This window comes from Macrotis lagotis, chromosome X, assembly GCF_037893015.1.
Source record: "Macrotis lagotis isolate mMagLag1 chromosome X, bilby.v1.9.chrom.fasta, whole genome shotgun sequence".
NCBI lineage: Eukaryota > Metazoa > Chordata > Mammalia > Peramelemorphia > Peramelidae > Macrotis > Macrotis lagotis.
In genome coordinates, this window is record NC_133666.1 from 693,736,186 (window position 1) to 693,758,873 (window position 22,688).

General features: G+C 46.9%; 2 protein-coding genes across 3 annotated transcripts in view; one reads left to right on the forward strand and one right to left on the reverse strand.

Moving 5' to 3' along the window:
• Window positions 1-17,922, forward strand: part of GNAZ (G protein subunit alpha z) — a 46,402-nt gene extending 28,480 nt beyond the window's left edge. Inside the window, exon 2 of the mRNA XM_074206433.1 lies at window positions 15,947-17,922. Within this exon, the coding sequence (XP_074062534.1) occupies window positions 15,947-16,291 (345 nt within the window). The 3' untranslated portion in view covers window positions 16,292-17,922. The remainder of the gene's footprint in view (window positions 1-15,946) is intronic.
• RSPH14 (radial spoke head 14 homolog) overlaps window positions 1-22,688 on the reverse strand; it is a 170,996-nt gene that overhangs the window by 113,113 nt on the left and 35,195 nt on the right. The window lies entirely within an intron of this gene.

Sequence of the window (22,688 nt, forward strand, 5' to 3'; positions counted from 1 at the left end):
GAGAGCATTCAAAAGGTCAAACCACATACACAAGTGGTCTTAGCAAAGATCACAGTTTTGAGAATGAAGAGAGCCGGGCTCAGAATCCCCAGGAAATAAAATACTTAGAATAAAATCCTAGCCTCATGGACTCACAAACCCTAAAATGATAGGATCGTCGAGTGGTGGAAACCACAAATCTCAGAGCTGGAAAATACATTGGAGGGGCCTGGGACCTCGGGCCAGACCCAACCTCATCAGGTTCTGTTAGTCCTCTGGAAGGGAGCCACCGGTCTCTTGTTTCAGACCTTCCTCCAACCAACTGCCTGGGGGGAAATCTGATTAGAACATAAACTGCCAGTTCTACTAGAGAGCATTGGGTAAATGGCCAGTCTGCCCTGGAAAACAGCCAAGGCCTTCCGACCTTTTGTCTGAAAGCTGGTCCTGAGCCCTCGTTCAGGACCCAGGGGCACACCTGCATCTTTATCACTGCAGGCAGATAATCTGGAAGAATCTCACAAATGCATGTGAATTAAAGTTTACTTTTTTATCTTCAGAGTTTTATTTTCAGAGAATTGCAATTTTCAAGATGGCCTTACATAAACTAACAAATTATTCTCTTTCATAAGAGAATTTCTGGATTCTTTTTTTTTCCCCCGGTAAGATGATGGAGTTAAGTGGTTTGCCCAAGGACACAAAGGTAGGTAATTATTAAGTGTCTGAGACTGGATTTGAACTCAGGTCCTCCTGACTCCAGGGCCTGTGCTCTATCCACTGCGCCTCCTAGCTGCCTCTAGGATTCTTTTGAATGAAAATTTTAAAGGTTTACTGATACTTTTTTCTTTTTCCTTTTTTCCTTTTAGACAATGTTTTCCGTTTTATTGAAAAATCACACAAAATGTGTTCAATTTTAAAGGACAGCAAAATACTCAAGAGTGTGTCCCCAACCAGTCTTTTTTTATTTTATTTTTCCAATTACATGCTATGAAAGCTTTTCTACATTCATCCACTTGCATTTTTATATACATGTTACACAGTTTTCTTCCACCCTCCCTTCCCACCTCTCTTCCCGCAATGGCAAATAGTCTGGTAAAAGTTGTACATGTGCATTTGTGTTTAATGTGTTTACATATTAGGCATTTGTGAATGAGGAATTAGGACTATGAAAAAAGAAAGAAAACCAAGGGCTGGGAAAGAAAAACCATGAGATTTTCCATAGTGAACATAGTATCCATTCAGATTCTGTGGAGTTTTTTGCTTTTTCCCCCCTCTGTATGTAGATGATGTTGACTGTAATAGGTCTCTCAGATATCTTTTTTTTAATTGCCTTTTCCAGATTTACCCTTCACACGCAGAATTCCTAATTTGCTAAAGCAAAATCAAATGGCACAATAATCAAGCATGGATCTATGAGTATATTCAATTGAGGATTTCTAGTCCCCTTCTGTCCCTTCTACCAAAAGAAGGAGGATAGGTTTCATCAACTTTCCTCTGGACCCAGACTGGCCCCCCAGTGAATAACTGACCAAAGTTACTCTTTGCTCACAGACAATAAAATGTTAAACTCAGAAGGGCCCTCATGATACAGAAGAGGAAGCAAAGCTAGAGAAGGGAGGTGATCTTACCAAGGTCACACAAAGGGGTCTGTGTTTACCACTTTGGAGGCCAATCTTGGCTAAGTCTACCTTTCTTGCCTGCCAAGTACAGAATTTCCTTCGTTTTTAGACATCATCTCCCCCCACCTCCAGTTGTGTCTGTGCGTGTCTGTCTGTCTCTCTCTCCCCACCCCCACCCCAGCTGTCTCTGTCCTGTCTCTTGTCTTTTTCTCACTTTCTCCATCTCAGTCTCCTGTCTCTGTCTCTTGTCTCTCTGTCTTGTCTTTTTCTCTCCATCTCTAAATGTCTTTCTCTCTCTGTCTCTCTTTGATTCTCTCTCTCTCCTGCTCTGTCCCCCTTGGTTTCCTGTTTTTCTAACTCGATTTGCCCCCTGCTCCTACTATTGTATCTGATTAGCAAGTGGAACATCAGGAGGGTTGCACTGTAGTCTTAGATTTTCTATTAAATAATCCTGTGACATAGGGAAAATTGCTCCCTTGGCAATTCCTTACCTCTGTTCCTTCACTGAAACATTAATCTCTAAAGTCCTTCTAACTCTGAGAGTTTATATTCTAAAGTTCCACTATGACATGGAAGTCCTCAATTTTGACTAGGTTCCTGGGATATTTTGTGTTGAGGTTTCTTTTATTCTTTTTAAGATTTCTTGAAATATCATGACTTGACTCTTATTTTGGTCATAACACTCAGGTAGTCCAATGGCTTTTACATTTTTCTCCTCAATTTGCTTTCAAAATTAAGTGTTTTGCTAAGCAATACTTTACTTTTTTTCAGTCTTCTGATTTTGTTTTAATATGTCTTTCTGTCTCATGGATTCATTGGGTTTATTTGGTTCATTCTAATTTTCAGGTAGTTTGTTGCTTGAACAATATTTTGCATTGCCTTTGCACGCTACTAATTACCTGTCTAATTCTTCCATAGTCCTCATTTCTCTTCCCATTTTTCCTCTAATTCTTTCATTTCATTTATAAACCCATTTTAAAAGTCTTTTTAAAAATTCTTCTTTATATCTTTCAGGAATTCTAGTTGAATTTGTGCCCTATTTGTATTTTCTTTGAGGCTTTGCTTGCCCAAGTTTTGGAGTTTTTGTCTTTTCCTGAATTTGTTGAGCACCCTTGTCACTATAACAATCTTTCTTGGTGGGATTCTTTTTGTGTTTGCTCATTCTTCCAACCTCCTTCCTGACTTTAGATTTGACGTTAGAGCCAGCTCTGTGCCCATCTGGAAAAGATCTGGTCCTGCTGCTGCTTTCATGGGGCAGTGAGTGTTGTTGTTGGGCAGGGTCTAATTGTTGCCCTCTCCCCGATCTGAGCTCTGAGAGTTCCTAGCCTGGGCTCAAGTCTGCTGACAACAGTAGACAGTTACTGGACCCAGATCCCATCATCTGAGAAGCTCTGCTTCTCAAAGGGATAGGAGTACCTTTTTGGTGTGGGATCCTACCCCTGGTCATTCTTCCACAGGCTTCAGATTATTCTAGCAGCAGGAACTGAGACCCTGATCTGCTCCCAAGGTCTGGAACGCACTCTGCTACTAGTTTCTCCACTTCTTTGCTCTCAGTCCACAGGCTGTGCCTGGGACCTCTCTTCAACCCAGTAAACACCACCTCCTTAGCCTGGCCTGGGTCTGAGACCCAGAACTAAGCAGTGGCAGACAAGGCCACAGTCCCTGGGAAATGGAGTGCTCCTAGCCAGAAGCCATGACCAATGTCTAGAGGCTCTGCCTCTTTCCCTAGATCAACCTAGAGTGTATCAACACTCAGTGATTTTTTCCGGGATTTCCTCATAAGGATTTGAATCTGGATTTCTCGATCCAGTTAGCCAGGAGCTAACTGTCCTCCCTAATCCTGATGCCACCTTCCAAACCCAGTTAATCCTGATGTTCTGTGATCTGTGGTTTACTGGTCCCTTCTGGCTAGAACATGTGGAGTTTGGTGATTCTCAGAGGAATAGGGGAGTTCACCTTATAAGCAGGAGTCACCCTGTCCATAAGTTGGAATCTCTGTGGGTGCCAAGCTCACTGCTAATGCAGTCCTACCAGGGAAGTCATATGATGTAGCTTCAGATCTGGGCTCTGCTTGGGGAGGATCTTAAACTAGGCACTTCTTGAGGCTGGATGAGGTCATAGGAAGTAGCTGGATGCCAGGGATGGGTGGCACCTTTGTCCTGGAGTCACAGAAGAGAGCAGACAAAGCTGGTGGGCCTTCTTGAAATCCCTCTTTCTTCTCCAAATGAACTGAAGACATCAGCTCACAGAGGGTGGAGGGTTCCTTCAAGGTTTAATATCTGTAGAGGGTTTAAGGGACTGGGCAATCTGAGGACCCAGCAGGAGAGTTGGCCATCCTCTTGGGCAATGTCCAGGCCACAAGGGCCCATGGAGGCTTCGGATATCAGGGGGCTAGTAGTAAGGAGAGTCATATTTCATAAAAAAAAAAAAACATGGACAGGAAAACAGTATGGCTTTCAGTTGAAAAAAATGGCCTTGGGATTTCAGAAAATGCAACACTCAGTCATGTTTCAAAGCAACGGTGCAGGAGTCAAAGGATGTGCTGGGGCCACTGGCTTCCTGACTTACTCCCTCTGGTCTCAGATTCACCACTTGTAAGACAAGGAAACTGAAGTAGAGGAGACTGAAGCTTCTCTAAGATTCTAGGGGTACAAAATTCAGGGATTCTAAGATCTAATAAAGCCAACAGCAAGAAAAATGTTATGTGCTTCAGATAACATTTCAACATATTTTACATAAAGGTAGAAACAGCACTGGTCCCAGAGTCAGAAAGACCCAAGTTCAAACCTGTCCTCAGGCACTGACTGGCTGTATGGCTCTGGGCAAGTCATTTCACTATCTCAGTTTTCTCCTCTGTGAAAAGGGAATCAAAAGAGCACCTACCATGCAGGATTGTCGTATGGCTCAAATGAGATAATATTTATAAACTGCTTTGCAAAACTTAAAACTTTATACACATGCCCGTTATTATCATTATTACATTATGCATGTATAATGTGTAAATAGAAATTGTTCTTTAAATAAGAATTATTATTAATAACCAAAACATAGTAGCTTCATTGTTCCCCTAGTAATCCAGTGAGGGCATCCTGGAGAGGTTTCCCAGAGAGTCAAGGGACTTGCACAAAGTCGTGGTCAATAGCAGGGTCCCAGCAGAGACAGAGTTTTCAATCCCCAGCTCCACGATGGCAGGTATCCTAAATGTCTGCTGATTGATGGGAGCTAAGAGTTTATCTGGGAACTGAAAGAAGCTCTAGGATGGCCCAGAGGCAAGAGGAGGATGCTCCAAGGACACAGTCAAGAAGCCAGGCAGGCTCTGCCTCAAAAGAGCTCCCTTGTTATTGAGGAGTGTGTTATTGTGTGTGTGTGTGTGTGTGTGTGTTGGCCTGCCCACAAGTGCCTGCATCTTTGTAGATACAAGATACAGAAGCAAAGTCAAAACAACTTAATTGGGGGGGGGGGGAGGATAAGAGCAGCTGGAGGAGAGGGCAGGAAACAGGGAGCACTCCAAGCCTAGGGCCAGGACCTGCAGTCACTGGGACCCACAGCACTGATGGGCCTGGGCTGGAGGGAAGAGACTTTACTGAGTAGGGGCAACATTATCAAGAGGGAGAAAAATTAGATATTTCTTTTTAAAAAAAATTTAAAATGAAAAGAAAAGAAGGGAGGGAGGGAGGGAGGGAGGGAGGGAGGGAGGAAGGAAGGAAGGAAGGAAGGAAGGAAGGAAGGAAGGAAGGAAGGAAGGAAGGAAGGAAGGAGAGGGAGGAAGAAGGAGAGGGAGGAAGAAGGAGAGGGAGAGGGAGAGGGAGACCCTAACTTGCCAGCTGAGTAAGAATGGACTGGAGTAGGGAGAGACTCAAGGCAGGCAGAGTCAACAGGGAGCAGATTGGATATGGGGCATGAGGAGAGGGAGGAAGATGCATATCTGGGTGACTGGGAGGATAGTGGTTCTTTCCGCAGAAATAGAAAATTTAGGAAAGAGAAAGAGCATGGGGGGAAAGGCAAGGAATTCAGTTTTGTACATGTTGAGCCTAAGATGACGACTAGACATTGAAATCAAAATGCCTAACTGGCCAATGAGAAATAAATTTGGATGTCAGTAGAGAGGAAGGGCTGGATAAGTAGATTTGAGAATCATCAGCCTAGAGATAATTATTAAATTGATGGGAGCTGATGCAATCAGCAAATGAAATAATTGTGGGGGGGAGAAAAGAGGGCCCAGCACAGAATTCTAGAGGAAACTTGTAATTAGTGAGCATGACTTGGATGAAGATCCACCAAAGGAGTTTGGGAAGTGGTTGGATAGATATGACTTGTAGGAAAATCAAGTGAGAAAAGGGCATCAAGGAGAAGAGGGGGACTGACCAGTTTCAAAGGCTCCAGAGAGCTCAAGAAGGATGATCCAGATCATTAAGAGAGACAAAGGAGACAAAGTGGAGGCCCCTGTTGTGGGTGACTGCTCAAGGTTAACTACAAAAAGGATGAGAGTGGGCAGCTAGGTGGCACAGATAGAGCCCCCGGCCCTGGAGTCAGGAGGACCTGAGTTCAAATCTGACCTCAAATACTTAATAATTGCCTAGCCATGTGACCTTGGGCAAGATACTTAACCTCATTGCCTTGCAAAAATCAAAAACCAAAAAAAAAGTGCTAAAAAAAAAAAAGATGAGTGAGGAGAGTTTTTGAAGGTGGGGGAAACATGGGCATGTTGGTAGGCAGGAGAGATGAAAGGTAAGGGGGGGCATGATGGTATGGGATCACTTGTGCAGGTGAGGGCTTTGCCTTGGCAAGGAGAGAGGCTAACTCTTCATGGAAGATAGAGAAGAAAGCCACAATGGCAGAAGGCATCCTGGGTGCATTGAGATGAGGAGGAAAAAGAAGGAATTTAAGGCAAAGAGCTTCAGTATTTTCAATGAATAATCTGAGAGGGCAAAAGGAAGGGAAGCCATGGGAGGCTTGAAGAGAGATGAAAAGATTTGGAATAGTGAAGTAACTGGGGAGGTGAGGGAAGACTGCCAAACTGCAGGAAGGCCCCAGCTGAGGTGGACTTAGGAGGGTTTCACTGAGCAGTGGGTGGGGAGAAGGTAGAAGATGAAGGAAGGGATTCAAGGTCAAGTTTTTGCAAGGCAAGGTTAGTGATGGGAGAAGAGGACAGGGTGGAGTCAACTGGTTCAGGATAGGGGAAGACACATGAAAGTAATGGCCTAGGAAGAACAAAAGGGTCAATGGGCTTCATAGTGAGGATGAAGATAGATTTGGGGGTCACAAAACGATTAGAAAAGGGAGTTCCAGAGTCCCTTGGCATAGAGGTGGTACAAGGAAGTAAAGGCAAGATGCCAGGACTGATTGTTTTTGTGAGGGGCATCCCTCCCTAAGGACAACAGCAGGGAACACGGGACCACATCTTTATCATCTCAAAACTGACAAAAAGATGGAGTAAATATAAGATCTCATTGTGCTCACTGTTGATGGATTATGACTAAACATTCCATTGAGAAGAATGAAACACCATCCTACAAGAGCTTTCCCTTATCAAGATCATTCTAGATTCTCTGGAAGACATAGCACTAGAACTAACCTGCTCAGCACCTATCAGATAACAAGCCCCAAGTGAGGCACACCAGAGAGGCTGACTCACCAAAGCAATTCATCACTGTGGGCAGTATTTGGGCTGGACAGTCATTTCCTGGGGTTGTAGCTGTCTGAAGATATTGTACTGGTTGCATTGAGGCCCAGAACACTGCAGAGCCCCCAGAAGTGATCTGCACTGACTCACAGGGGGCTGGCTGGTCCATTAGAGAGCAAAGATCAAGGGATGAAGAATGCCAAATGCCCACCCTAACACCATGCATCTGAATGGTCATCCTCAGGGACCATCCAACACCACCTAGTGTATCCAGGTGGACAAAGAGTTGAGCCCTGAGAAGAGGAGGAAGAGAGCAGGTTGGGATGACTTGGGGAAACTGCACAGTTCTACTGATTTCATTTCCTAAAACAGCAGAAGCCCATCTTATACCCCACTGCCCCCTGCAAACTGAAGATGAGCATGATTCAGAGGATACTGCAGAGGGCAGTGCATGTGCAGGGTAGGTGTGAGGAGAACCAAGCCTACTCCAGTGAGGAATTCTCATTGATGGAAAATCAACTAAGAATTCCAAAAACCAGAAGTCAAGGGTCTCAGTGAAGGTGCAGCAGTGGCAAGGGATGGCCTGAGGGGTCCACTGCTGCCCTCTCAGTATCGGGAAAAAGCAAGGACAACCTCCAGAGCACATCAGTGAACATGCTGGGGCAAAATGGAATCATTAAGTGTGCTCCCAACTTCATGGGGCAATCTGTATATAGTAATTCCCTAATTGGGGTACTCTGTACCAATATAGACCCCAATCATTCCATCTAAGCAGATAGGCCTTTGGGAATGGGTATGGCCCCAAACAAAGTCCTTGGTGACCTACCTCCCACTGGAGACCCCCCCCAGTCCTTCTACCCTTGTTGAACAAGGCCAGTCCTCAGATCAGGCTATGTACAAAGTCCTACCAGCTGGGCACATCTGCCAGGACCTGCAATCTAGCAGCAGGGCCTTTGAGATCCCAGAATCACCTCCAAGGGGGAGCTGTTATCTAACTGAAACAGCTCAGCTGTTGGGTAATCTCCAACAACTCCTGAAGACCGCAGGAGAAAGCAGGTAGGAAAAAAGGACCATGGGATCACTGTCACCCTGTTCTGGGGGCAGCCCGCATAGGCCACTGTCCATATGGAATCAAGTCAGGTCACTGCTTCTGCTGCCCAGTCTGGGCACATGGTTCTCCCGCCCTGGCTTGCACTTTTTCTAAGGCAGAAGCATGGACTTGTAAAGGGCTGGACTGGTGGCCACCATCTGACATTTCCTAGAGAAGATCACTTGCCCTGCCCACTGCCCCTCCCAAGGTGATGGTGAGTGAAACACTGTGGATCTCAAAGCCCGTGCTGGTGATCTGACCATCTAGGTCTGAATGTGCTGTCTTGTTGCCAATTTGGACTATTAGGCGCTCCTTGTTGATTGTGCCTCTGCAATGTCCATGACCACTTGAGATCAGAGAATTCAGAAATGTTTTATTTGGCAGAGGGAGGATATTGAGTCATCCAAGCAGGAGGAATATCATAGGAGAGAGAGAAGCGATCATTAATTAAGCATTCCCTCCTTCACATCAGCCCAGGGAGTTGGTGAACCCTGAGTTAGGCCTTCCTAGAAGGATCAGGTCTTGCTGAGCAGAGTATGGTAGAAGGACTCAGTTCAACAAGCATCAGTTACTGAGTGCCTACTAGGAACAAGGGATGGGAGCAGGCTACATGGGTGAAGAGAGCCAAAGATTAAATCGGAAAGACCTGAGTTCAAGAGAGGCTCTGCCTTCCACCAGCTGGTGAAAAGGGATAGGTGGGACATAAGCCTGGAAAGGGGAGATGTGGCGGATTGTGGCAGATCTTGAATGCCCATGACTGTTACACCATGAGAGGCAGCAGGAGACAGGGCAGGTCATGGAAAGAGCAGTTGACCAGGGCTCAGCACTGACCACCTCTTCTTGGCTGTGTCATCACAGGTTAAACCCCTTTCCCTCTCTGAGTCTCAGTGTCATCAGCTGTAAAAGGAAGAAAGGGCTTGTACTAGATGACCTGAGATGAAACCAGATGACTGCAGAGCAACGACCGATCCTATGATCAAATTATTTAACAACAGAATTTGGTCGAGGTGTGAAGGATGGACTGAAAACATGGGGAGCCGTCAAGTCAGGGGGATGTTCAAGGGGATACCAAAGAGCGTCTAGCCTCTAGTGGGAGTTATGGAAATAGAAAGAGATGAATGAAAGTGAGAGTTGGCCTGGGTAAGGATGGCCAGGGAAAAAGAAGAGATGAGAGAGGGGGGGAGAGAGAGACAGAGAGAGAGGAGACAGAGAGTAGAAAAAGAGAGGGGAGAGAGACAGAGACAGAGAGAAGAGACAGACAGAGAGAGAGAGAGAGAGAGAGAGAGAGAGAGAGAGACCAACCTAAAGATAGCACAATGAGATACTCACAATGAGAGATCAAAAAGAGGAAGAAAAAACATAGAAGTAAAAGAAGAAATTTAATCTCACAGAAGATTATGTTGAGAAAGAAAATAGCCAAAAAAAAAAATGCTGCAGAAAGGTTAAGGGAAAAGGCCTCAGAACAGGAGATGCCAGGGCTGGAAGGGCCTTAGATCAGATGATATCAAGGCTGGGAGAAGTCTCAGAAGAGAGGTCACTGAATGGCAGAGCCCAGTGGGTGACTGAGCTGGCCATCATTTGGCCTCCCGTCCCCTCCATCAGCCTTTGTGAGATGGATGAGGAAAGCAAAGACAAGAGAAGAGCAGTGACTGGCCCGAGGTCATGAAGCTGGTGAGGGTTGGCAATGGTGCCCTCAGGCAGCCACCTTTCCCTGGCTGAGTGCTGGATAGGAGGGGGATGGGCAGGTTCCTGCTCCCTCCCCCAGATGCTCAGGCAGGGGGTTCTGACTTAGGTTTCCAAGGAAACAGCTGAGTGCTACTGAAAAGATGTGGCATTCTGGGGGCTGTACTGTGTTGAGGGAATGTGGGAGACCTGTGGGGCCAGAGTCTTCCTGCTAGTCCCCTTTGGGGACAGAACTCCACTCCCCCCTTTCACTCACCTGCCTCCTGGGCTTAGGATTCAGCAAATAGCCAGGAGAGAAAGTCCTTCAGGAAGGTGATGGGGAGACTGGATGGAAGACATCAAAACAGAAATGAGGACCTCCGAGATCTATCAGGGCTTATCACCATGAAAGGAGACTAAGCCCAGAGAGAAAACTTCATAATAAAAGCTGTCCCCAAGGGCAGGTCACCTTCTCCCTCCAAGAGGACTCCAGTGGAAGACCAGACACCCCTTTGTCAGTGATGCTACAGAGGGGTTAGGTTGGGATGATGTCTGCCAACCCCAGAGACTCAGTCAATCTTTGGTTCAAACCCTTCTAAGGAAAGGAAGATGAAGCCCAGGTTTCTTATCATCCAGTTCCCTCTTCTTACAGTTAGGGAAACTGAGAACTTGGGCAGTTAGGTGACTTGTCTAAGACCACAGAGATAGCAAATTTCTGAGGCAGGACTTGAACTCTGGTCTTCTGACTCTAGAGTCAGGATTCTTTGCACTTGATTCTGTTTTATAGATGAAACTTAAATGCTTTGATCCTTAGAAAGTGGTGAAGGTGAGTGACCCTGCCCATCCCCCTCCTTCAGATACTCAGCCATGGAAAGGTGACTGCCTCAAGGGCACCACTGACAATCCTCACCAGCTTCATGGCTTTGGGCCAGTCACTGCCCTTCTCTTGACTTTGCTTTCTTCATAGGTCAAGCATAGGTCTCCTGTCTCCTAAGTGTAGTGAACTAGGGAAGATACTAGAACAAATCTTTTTTTTAATTAAAAAAAAAACCAAGTAAAGGCTTGTCACAGGAATAAATAAGTACCTTCAACAAGTAATCTGATGCCTCTAGACATGTTTCCTCATTGCTAAAGTGGGGGTGCTAGAATGGAAGGAGCCCCAGTAACACTACAAACTTTGGATGGTCTTTCTGTAAAATGAGGGGGTTGGATGAGCTGTCTCCATGCTCCCTCCCATTCTCTGATGCCAAGGACATATATAATGATAGATAACCAAATAAATAGGTTATTTCAACTGTACTCATGAGAAGACTCTCTCTCAACTGTTGAAAACTATAAAGGCCTGAACAACTGGAATCTTTCTCCTCCCTGGAGGAAAGTCAAGGAACAGGTGTCTAAGGAATAACATCACTAGGGCAAGAAGACCCCAAGACATCCTCTGGTCCAACCTATTCATTTTTTTTTAGATTTTTCAAGGTGATGGGGTTAAGTGGCTTGCCCAAGGCCACACAGCTAGGAAATTATTAAGTGTCTGAGGTCGGATTTGAACCCAGGTACTCCTGACTCCAAGGCTGGTGCTCTATCCACTGTGCCACCTAGCCACTCCCTAACCTATTCATTTTTTACAAAGGAAAGAACTGAGTCTCTGAGAGAGGAGAACCCAGCCAAGGTCACCCTGCCAACCTAGGGCAGGCTTCCAGACATGCTGCCCAAGGCTCTTTCCTAGAGAACAAGAGAATAGGGGCATGAGGGGCCAGGCAGGAAGCCTGGCTCTCTTAGAGAGAGGACAGACTCCTGGAGCCAACACAGAAGTTAACTAGAAAAGGAAAATTCTCCCAGGAAAAGATTGGGGTCATTTCCTTCCAAGATGCTTTGCTGTCTCTGAGTGAAGGCCCAGGGAGACTGCCATGAACCACAGAACCTCCAAGGTTATTTGTCCAATTCCCTCAGCCTTGCCTGAAGCACCGATGCCCTCCCAGCAGTCAATGGGTGAGCAGCCTCCTTTGCTAGAAGTCCTCCAAGGAATCCCATCCCACTTCCCACTTCTGAACATCCAACTGGAACCTGCTCCTCCTAGAACCACCTTCTGTGGTTCCTGGGTTTGCCTCCAGGGGCCAAGGAAGATGAGGAAAACCCTGATTCCACCAACAGCCTTTCAAGTTCTTGAAGTCAATGATTCTCCACCTTCCTCCCCCTAGGTTTTTTCAATCTAAATGACTCCAGTCCTCTCATCCTCACAGGCATCTTCACCCTCCATGCCCTCTGGTCACTCTCCTCTGGACACTGCCTTAAATGGTAGCCCCAGAAGTCCTCTCACAAGACCCTATGGAGCAGTATTATACTATGAAACAGGCAGTCCCTATGATCACACATCACCTGAGTACAGAAGGCAAAGACCATCAACCCTCTCAGTCTTGACTAGAAGTGGGCTTCTCAAGGCCCTTCCCCAGGGGCCCCTTCCCTTCCTCTTCTTCCACACCGGACCCCTCACTGCCCAGATCCCCCCCCAAAACTTCCTGCCAATGCCCCTTCTCCTGTCCCATAGGAGGGAAGGCTGAGCCTTTCCAGTTCTCTTCCCCCATCCCAATCATGGGTCAGACTTCTGCAGCATCCACCCCTGGAGAGGAAGTGACTGAGACAGAGATTCAGACACTGAGACCAAGCCCACCCACTTGGGACTCAGAAGCATTTCTCATGCATAGCCTGGAAAGAGATCTGTCTACAAAGTTTGCTGAGCAGACTAGAGGAGGGGCAGGATCCCAAATATCTGAAAGGCTGCCATATGTATACACGTGTGTGTGTGTGTGTGTGTGTGTGTGTGTGTGTACAAAGAACTGACCAGAATCGACAACTACTTGGATTGGATCTGGGAGATGAGAGAGAACAGATGCCTCCAAGGTTGTAAACTTGGGTCCTTGGAGGGATGAACATGCCCTCCACGGGATGAGGGAAGTTTGCAAAAGGGGTGGATTTGGAGAGAAGAGAATGAGTGCAATCTGAGGCATGCTGAGCTGTAGAAGCCCCAAAACATGTAAGCAGAACATGCTTTCCGAGGTCAAGTAAGGCCCTTCCCTGAAGTACAAGTGGAAAACCAGAGGCTTGCCTATCACCCAAGAAAGCCAGTGGTCAAGCCAGGCCTCCCTCTCCAAGGCCAGGATCCTCTGCCCATACCCTGATGCCTTCAAAAGGGTCTCTGCCAGTTGTGTAAAGTTTTGAGTCCGAGTTCCATTTTTTTCCTCCATCTATCTGAAAAGTCAAATAGATGAAAGCTTTCTACTAAGATCAAGACCTCCTGGAAACAGGGGGATAAGGTAATGGAAACTAGTCTCCCAAACAGAACCAAATCATATCCCAGGCAGACTAAGAACCCAATAGGGGTAGGGCTCTTAATTAATTAGCATGTCAGGCCTTGTTCTTTCTGCTAAAACAATCCACCAGGTCTCATAAATGCTTTCTGAAGGAAGATGTTCCCCATTGCCCCAAGGTCAGCCCCGATTGGCCATCCTCCTAGGGCCCCATCAGGTATGGGCTCATCTGCCCCACATAGGACCCCAGATGCTGACATTTTGTTCTTGGTTTTCCTTTATAAAGCCATAATCTGAGACAAGCTAAAACTCTACCCCAATTCCAGACTCTGTAAAGGAATCAGGGCTGGAACTCTGGGTGCTGAGTTAAGAGGAACTTTAGAATCAAATCCAGACTTTGCAGTGGAGGAAACTGAGGACCAGAGAGGGACAATGACATGCTAAAATAATGGTACAATTGGAATTCAAACAGTGATCTGGCAGAAGAGGTAGGAATAGGCTCCTTAAGCACTCCACCTCCACCCTCTTCTAGGAACAGACAAGATGTGCAGATGAAAGCAACTACTTCTCTACACTCACAATGCTTAGAGCTAAAGCCCCACCTTCTCAACAGAGTACAACCCTCCCTCCCAGGGGCTACCCAGCCTCTAACAGAAGACTTTCAGGGGTAGGGAGCCCACTCCCTCTGGAGGCGACCCATTGCCACCCACCCTCACGTGTCCCTTTCCTTTGGGTATCCAGTTGGGTCTGTGGATGCCCAACTAAAAGGGAAGCCAGTGCTCCAGCCATGGTCTGACCAATCCACAAGCATTTATTAAGGCCAATGGAGGTCTAAGCACACTGTGACCAGAATAGAATACAGCAGACCCCTTTGCTCCCTGGTCCTGGTCAGTGTAGCATCAGGAGGGGGCAGGGTCTTCTTGCCCCTTTGCACAGCAGAAGGCAGAACAGGCTCCAAGGTTAGGTCACAGAACATCTCAGCCCTTCTAGTCAGCCTGATCCATGGACTCTCAAGGGAACTCAGTGCCCAGCTCACTTCCTCCCATACTTGATATTGAAAAGAATGTTGGGCTTGAAGTGAGAAGGCCTGGGGTTAAATCTTGGTTCTGACACTTAGCAGACTCAAGTCCTCTAGAAAGATTCTTTAGGAGATAGCAGGGAATAGTACAAAGAACTGGAATTGACACCAGAAAGTCCATGTGCAGGAACCTCATGAGGTTTATCTTTGGGGGCCATTGGTCTCTTGGCCCTAGAAGGGAAAGCCTGAGAATTGTTGACAAAAGGTTCTCTGGGGTGAATCAGGTTGGGGTTGGAGCTTATGATGAGAGAAAAGGAAAAGAAAGGATGCCGAGTGGAGGGGAGCATGGAGAAGGAATGGGCAGAAGCCAGCAAGGGAGAGCTCAGGGCCCTGCAAGTTCTTCCAAAAGTCTTAGTGCAGGTGGAGCTCTTCAAGCTGAGACTATCCTCAATGAAGTGCCTTCTTCAGAATGCCTCTCCGGCTCCCTCTTCAGTCTAATGCCTCTTCTGTCCATCATTTCCTATCCGTCCAGTCCCTGGCTTGGTTGTCCATAGCTGTTTGCATGATGTCTGTCCCACTAGACTGGGAGCTCCTTGTGGGCAGGGCCAGTCATCTGCCTTTCTCTGTAAGTCTGGCACAGAGGAGGTGGGATGACGAGGACAGAAGCATTTCGGACCTCCACCCTCGCCAGCCAGGTTGGACAAATGGCGTCCTCTGCTCTTCAGTCTGCTCCTCTGTAGCCTTGCCTTTCCAGAGCACAGCAATGGAGGCTCTCGCTGCTACTCTCGTTCTCCTCTGGCAGAAGCAACTGCCCGGGGGATTCTCTACTTTAGGTTTCCACTGGCTCAGTGACCTGAAGCCTCAGAGCATCATGTTCCTCCTCTGCGATTGGAGAGGTTCTGTGAGTCCATAAGACATGCTGGGAGACCACAATGAGATTTAAACAGTGATAAATATGAAGTCCTACAAATGAAACCCCCCAAACCAGGCACTCAAGGGTAAGAGGGTAAGAGAGGAGGCTAGGTCAAAGGGTGTGGAAAAGAGATGTGGGGCTTCCCACTGACCACAGCGCAATATAAGAGTCGGCAGCATGTGATTGACAATGTGATCGATGTCTAGCCCAGGGGAGACAATGGTCCCGCGGTCTTGGGTCCTGCTTGGAGAACAACAACTTCCACCTCTGGGCACCACTTTTTAGGAAGGACATGAACAAGATGGAGCTAGTTTAGAAGAGGGTGGCCAGGATGAAGAGAATCCATTGAGAGAACTGGGCTTTCCCCACCCTCTTCTACAGGATTCTCTCCTCCAAGATTTTAAGCCAGAGAAGTGTATGTGTTTGGGGGGAGGGAAGGAAGTGTCCGTGTTGTCTTCAAGTACTTGAAGGTTCATTGTCCCTGTGGGTCCAGAGAGCCAGGACCGATGGAAGAAAGTGCCAGGGAGGCCAATTTCAGTTCAATATAAGAGCGACCTTTCTAACAACTAGATTGCCCAATAATGGAATGGGCTGCTTCGGTGGGTAATGAGCTTCCTGTCCCTGGAAGGGACCCTCTCCTGTGTGCTCTCCTGAGTCTTGGTTTCCAGAAGCAGGGGAGGATGCGTTGCTCTCTTCTTCTGTGGCTCTGACTAAACCCCAATGCTTCCTTCCCCTTGCAGAGTCGAATGGCCGAGAGCCTGCGTCTTTTTGACTCCATTTGCAACAACAACTGGTTCATCAGCACCTCCCTCATCCTCTTCCTGAACAAGAAGGACCTGTTGGCGGAGAAGATCCGGCGCATCCCGCTCACCGTCTGCTTCCCTGAGTACAAGGGCCAGAACACCTACGAGGAGGCTGCAGTCTACATTCAACGCCAATTCGAGGACTTGAACCGCAACAAGGAGACCAAGGAAATCTACTCACATTTCACGTGCGCTACTGACACCAGTAATATCCAGTTTGTCTTTGATGCTGTCACGGATGTCATCATTCAGAACAATCTCAAGTACATTGGCCTCTGCTAGGAATGCGTGGGGATGGATGGATCCATTTGCCTGTGGTGAAACCAATGGAGACAAGCCCACCACCACCGATGGTGGAGATCCACAATGGGCAGCCCTTGAAGGCCAAAGGAGAAAAGGTGGGGGGTGAGGTGGGGAACCTGAGCTATGCTCACACCTCCCCTCTATTTCCTTAAGTCACAATTTTTGCAAAAGTACATATATACAGATATATAGAGAGAGCTAGATAGGTAGGTAGGTAGATAGCTAGACATAAACATTTATAAACACATTTGCAAAGTTCCCCCAAGAGGGCTTTCAGAGGGATACAAAGTGTGTTCACCATAGTCATTGTATGCTCAAGCCATCCACTTCATTTGGCTTTCTTCAGAGCCATTACATTCTGTGTAGCAAACAAGCACTCCCCTGGCCTTGGGGCCATCTCACCACCTCGGAGAAGAGGCAGAGTGGAGACAACTGGCCCACTTTGCCTTTGGTTTCCAGGAGAAAGGTTCAGCATTCCTCAAGGCCTGGGGTCCACGACGGCCAGCAAGCAGAGGCACCCAGGGGAGCAAGGGCTGCTTCTTCCTTGCCTAGGGCTCACCCCTGGAGGAGCCAACGGCACAGACCTAGCTTGAGATTCCCATCTTGACTGTCACCCCGTTGGAGCTGTTTACAAAAGCTTCAAAAGACACATGCATCCAATGAGCAGTCAAGGAACTCAAACCGGGCCAGGACGGGGCCAGCGATTCTTGTATTAGTCGTGAGTTTTCTACATCCAGATGTGGGCTTTCTTCTTTGACTTTTTTGAGGAGGGTGGGGAGGGAAAATCTTGTGGTGTTTTACAGATGAGGAAAAAAATTATAGAAAACTGAAAAAAAGCAAATGAGTGTTCATTTTAAAATATGGACTGTAAAAAGAAATCGCACGATAGTTTTTTGGCTTTTGTGTGTATGTGTGTATGCGTGTGTGTGTTTTCTAAGAGGATTGTTTGTGTATTTGGCTTGCTGAGTATAAAAATTGCCACTGGATAGCTTTGGATCATTGAAGGAAATTCTGGGAAATGTGGTCAAACTGTACCAACCTCCTTGGGCTCCTGACATTACGAGTGTAGAATAGAAGCCCCTACAAAAGTCCATTTGTTCCTGCTGAGGTTTTTCTGGTTCTATTTTTCATTTTTAAAACATAGTGTTTTTGACAAAGGTTAATGTGGGAGCACTGTGAACAAAAACTAAATGTTTTGGTGTTTAAAAGAGTAAATTCTTGGCTCTTCAATTCTATTAGGGATGGAAAATCAAGAGACAATTGCGTTCCTGGGCTCCCCAATATCATCTCATCACCAAAGGCTGATACCCAATTCCTGTGAAGGCCCAGAGAGTTTGAGTGCCTGATGGAAAATTAATGCAGTATAACATGGGTACTCTACCCTCTCATCTCATTGTCCTTCTTTCAGCCATACCCCAAACACAAAAGCCCATTTTCAGATTTGTCCTGGAAGAAACCCAGTGGTACAAATATATGTCCAGGCATTGCCAAAGTGGCCAGCATAGTGAAAATTTTCATTCTCCCTTTGTTCCCTTCCATATAATTCAGGATGAGTGTGAGGACTCTCAATCAAGGGCTTTCAGAAAATTGGGAAGAAGGGAAGAGATTAAAATCAGTCAGAGGTTATCCACCTTAAGAAAATAAAATCATCCAAATGATCCTGGTTGTTTTGTTGGTTTGTACTCTATCACTGTGTGCAGCAGCATGGTGGGTCCAGATCTGGGAGCTGGGATCCTAGGGTCATCCCCCTGGTGTCTGGGGTCCAGGGCAAGCCACACTGTGTGTCCATACACACACACAATGGGGTTGTCCAGGTTAAAAAGTCTCAGAAAGAAAGGCCAATTCTATCCATTGAAGTATTAGGTAGAGAGTCAAAAGTAAACAATTTGGCATTTACTATGACCTTTCCTGAGATATCATCCCCCCCCTCTCTAAAGTGACTGGGTTTGGATTTGATGGTCTAAGTTGCCTCCAGTAAATCAGAACTCCAAGAAAGGAGTACCTTTTCACTCCAATGAGCCTTTGTTTCCCAAATTATTTCTATATACAAAAGAAGTCAATGACCCAGAAAGCACCTCATTCTATAAGGATTGACAGTTTCCACTCAGGAGGCCGCCCCACACTTCCCTAGCTAGCGAGCTGTGTTTCAAGATGGCAGGCGTGCTGACAGTGTGCTGTGGAGGAGGCGTGAATCTCACCAGCCTACTCCTCACCAGCTCACACGGGCTGGCGCTGCTGTACACGCAAATGAGCAGCAAAGTTTCCCCAAAGAATTTTAATTAAAAGAAAGAACAAAAATTCTTTCATTTCTCTGAGGTGTTATGAGTGTGAGGAAATCACATGGAAGCGGTCTGGCCTGACGGGGATCGAGCTGGTTCCTAACAGCAGTTGCCATACCGGAGAGGCAGTGGCAGCCTCCTTCAGGGTCTGCCTCATGGCCACCTCTTCCAGGCAGCCTCCTCTGTTCTCCCCAATCTTTCCACAGCCTTCAGCTTTTGTCTTACAGACTTCAGTTCCCATATCTTCATGCCCATCTCATGGACTACTTTATATAACTTCAATGTTTGCAGATGACCTAGTCCCCTCTGGCATGTTCTCTCTCAGTCCTTGCATCTGTTCCAGACCTGAGTGGAGTCACCTGTACAAAGGGCCTCCTTAGTAAACACTCTTTGAAGATCGTGCTGAAGTTTCTCCACCCTTCCTCTATTGAGAGGCACAGTACATTAGGAAGAAGTTGGGGGAGGTGCAATTCCCCAACTCTGCTATTATTTACCATTTGACCTTGGACAAGTCACTCTCTAGACCTCAGTTTCCTCTTCTGGAAAATGAGGGGACTGGACTAGATGATCTCCAAGGTTGCTGCTATCCCCAAATCTATGATCCTAGAAGTATTCATGATCATACATAGTCAAACCATAGTAAAGGAGGGAAGCCAGTTGAAACTCTTGCCCCAGTATTCTTTCCAATTCAATTCAACTCCAAAAATTCAGCATTTATAAAGTACCTTTAAGCAAACAGCCCTGGTTTGGAGCATGGTCCTCCTTCCTCAGGTTTCATAAGAATAGATGCTTACAAAGTCCTTTGTCCAAATCACCCTGAAGGGTGGGGTGCAGGAATGCTCACATCCAGCTCATAGATAAGGAAGCTGGTTGGTGAAGGGATGACTTGTAGAAGGCTACACAGCTAACAAAATGGCATCTGCAGGAACGGAACCTTTCTATCTGGCTGCCACCAGGCTGTTTGGACTCAAATTTCCTTGAGTATTTTGTTAGGATTTCACATTCATCTTTCATATTTATGGGTGTCCACATTCTGTCTCCCCAAGAAGACTGAGCTCCCTGAGAGCAGGAACTGTGTCCTGCTTCATGTACCCCAAAATGCTTTGAACTTAACAGAAGTGTATGGAATGCGAGCTGCTTCCAAGTCCAAGGCCCTTCCCACTAGCCCAAACCAGCTCCCACTTGTTCCACAATAGTGAATACTTGAAAGAGAGTCCAACTGTTTCCATTAGATTTCCCTGGAAGTTCTATCAATCAAATCACAGGGCCTCCCTCAGTGCTCCTGTGCCCTTTCCCTGGCCAGCTAATGGCACTAACTGAGCGCCAGTCACTCTGCCTGTGATATTCCAGATGTCTACACCTTTGTGTGTTCTGTAACTAGTTCTAATTCCCAGTTTTAGAGGATTCTGGCAGGCAGATCTGGAGTAAATGTTCATCCTGTGACATTTCAGAGAATGATCCCTGGGATTAGAAAGTGATGGATTCCTTAGCTCCAGAGCCCTCTTGGATGGGGTGGGGTAGGAGGTTAATGAAGTCCCCCAAAGAACTGGAACCGAAGTAAAATGTCTAAGTCATTATGTCCATTTCCCTGCCCTGTCCTCAGCAGAGGAGATGCCAAGAGCATCCCAGCATAGCCAGATATGAAGGAGAGAACATGAGACTTAGCCAAGCACTTGACTGAGATGTTGGAACTAGAGTTCTTCTGAGGTTGCTTCCCACTCTGAGAGTGTGTGAATGGATCCTATAGGATTCAAGGGAGAAGCAACTTCTATAAAATTAAGAAACCCAGTCCAAGTCCCTTCCATCCTAACTCCCTACCCAGGAGAGCTGCTATGACTGTCTACAGAGTTAGATGTTTGATGGTCTCTATTCCCTGATCCTGACTTGGGAGGCCAGGAGGGCCTGAGGGCAAAGACAACCCCCAGGATGTATCTCCCAAACAGGGTGGTGGACCTAGCAGCCCTCCCAAGAGGAGCTCTTTTGGCCTTGCCCATGCTGCTCTTCCAACACTATCCAAGTAGGGATTTCTGGCAAGTGGAAGTTTCCACAATCAGCTCCTACCCTGTTGTCCTGGTGAGCCTTACCTAAGTCTTGAGGGACCTGGAGTTCCTCACAGGTCAGGCCCACCAAGCTGAGCCAGATTCACAAAGGAATGAACTGGAGAACTGCATGGGCTCTAGAAGGGAAGCATCATGGCTGGAGGACTTTGGGACTGGCTTTGTGCTCTTCCTTCCAGCTGTGAAGGCAGCAGCAGCTCCCAACTAGCTAGTCTTCTTCAAAAAAACACTGTGAAAAGAGCTGGGGACAAAGCAGGTGAGGTAATGGACGGCAAGCCTCTGAGAAAGCCTCTGATCAGTCTAGGAGAGTGCTGAATAATGCTACTGGGGCTTCTGAAGACAAAGAAACCTCTGGGTTTTTCAGATAGCTGAGCCAATGGGCCATTCTAGATGCCCTGAACCTACCAGACCAGAGAACAGAGCCATCAGTGCCCCATAGTGGTTTCACAAGCTGCTCAGTATGGCATCATGACCAAGCTTCTTCCAAGGGTACAGCTATTGTCTCTCTTTGTGACCTGAGATAAATCCTGGAATTCTCTAAGCCTCAGTTTCTTTATCTGTCAAATGAAGGACTAGGATGATCTTTTAAGAACCTGCAACTATAAAATCCTAATCTTGTTCTCCATGCTGTGCCCCTGAGCACAAGTCTGGTGGCTTCCCAGTGCCTGGCCACCCCAGTCTGCCACCATCTGCCTCCCTGCTTGCTCTGCTTCCAGATGTTTGACTTGCTCTTCCCCCAGTCTCATCTCTTTACCTCCAGGTCTTCAGAGACTGTCCCCTGAACTCAGTCCTCTACTTCCTCCATGGAGTCCAATTCTCTGTCCACCATTCCCCCAGCTCCTGAGCACTGACTCCAAGGTTATCTTTGGCTTTCATTTCCTTCTCTATGGGGGGTATTCATCTGTGCCCACCTACTTCACTGGACCATCAACTCTGGAGGACAGGGAATATGGCATCTTTGATTTCTATCTCCTCTCACCAAACTCAGGATCCTGAATGCAGTAGAAACTTAATACTTGAGGATCTGAATTGGTCCCCTTAAAGAGCCAAGCCTTCAGACAACAGACTGTCCCTATTTAAAGTTTGTTCCAGGGTGGTGGAACCTGATAGAAATCTCAAAGCTCCAGAGAATCCAGGGCCAGTTCCAGACAATGTTAAGACATCAGTGTAAGTGAAAGCCACTCCTCAGTTTCTCCCAGGGTCCCCTTAACGTCTGACTCTTCAGGACCATGGATATGTCCTGGACATTCCTGGCTCGTGCCCCCGCTATCATATCCCACCCCATTTCCTTGTCTGCTGAACTTGTGACAGGATGACCTCACTGCTCTGGACACTGTCAGGGACAGGATGGCATAATGGAATGGAGACTGGTCCTAGACTTGTAAGCTACTAGCAGGCCTCAACTTCTTCATTTCAGCATGCATAAAGTAAGGCTAACAATACTTTGGCTCCCTACCCTAAAGAACTTTGGAGGGAGAAATTATGACTTATCATCACTACTCGAGCCAGGGAAATGGGGGCACTGTCCTATCCTGCCTCTGTTGCTCCCTCAGCCTTAGTTCCTCCCTACATCCTTCACAATTACCAGCTGCCACTGCCAACTGTGGAAGAATCCCACCATCCCCTTGGTTACCTCAAGCAATGCATCAAAACCCTTGGTGGGATCTGATTCCTGCTGCCACACACAAGCCATGGGACCCTAAGGAAAGAAGGATGACCACTATTCCTGTTACTACTACAGGCCAGGTGGAAGGAGAGAAGGAGGACATATGCCCAAGCTTTTAGCAGCCTCTGGCACCAGACAAACCAACTAGAGGCCAGAAGCAGTCCTTCACAAGGACTATGCTGAAGAAGGAGAATTCATAATGCCCTGGGTTGGGGACTTCTTTTATATTTCATCTTTAGGAAGTCAATGATCATCACTCCTGGCCCCTCTGAAATGGGTTCCCCTTATCTTATGGCAAACACCTGTCCCCTCCTCTGTGGCAAATTCTTCTGCCCTGCAATCTCTCCCTATATGTTCATCTCTATCCAGTTCAA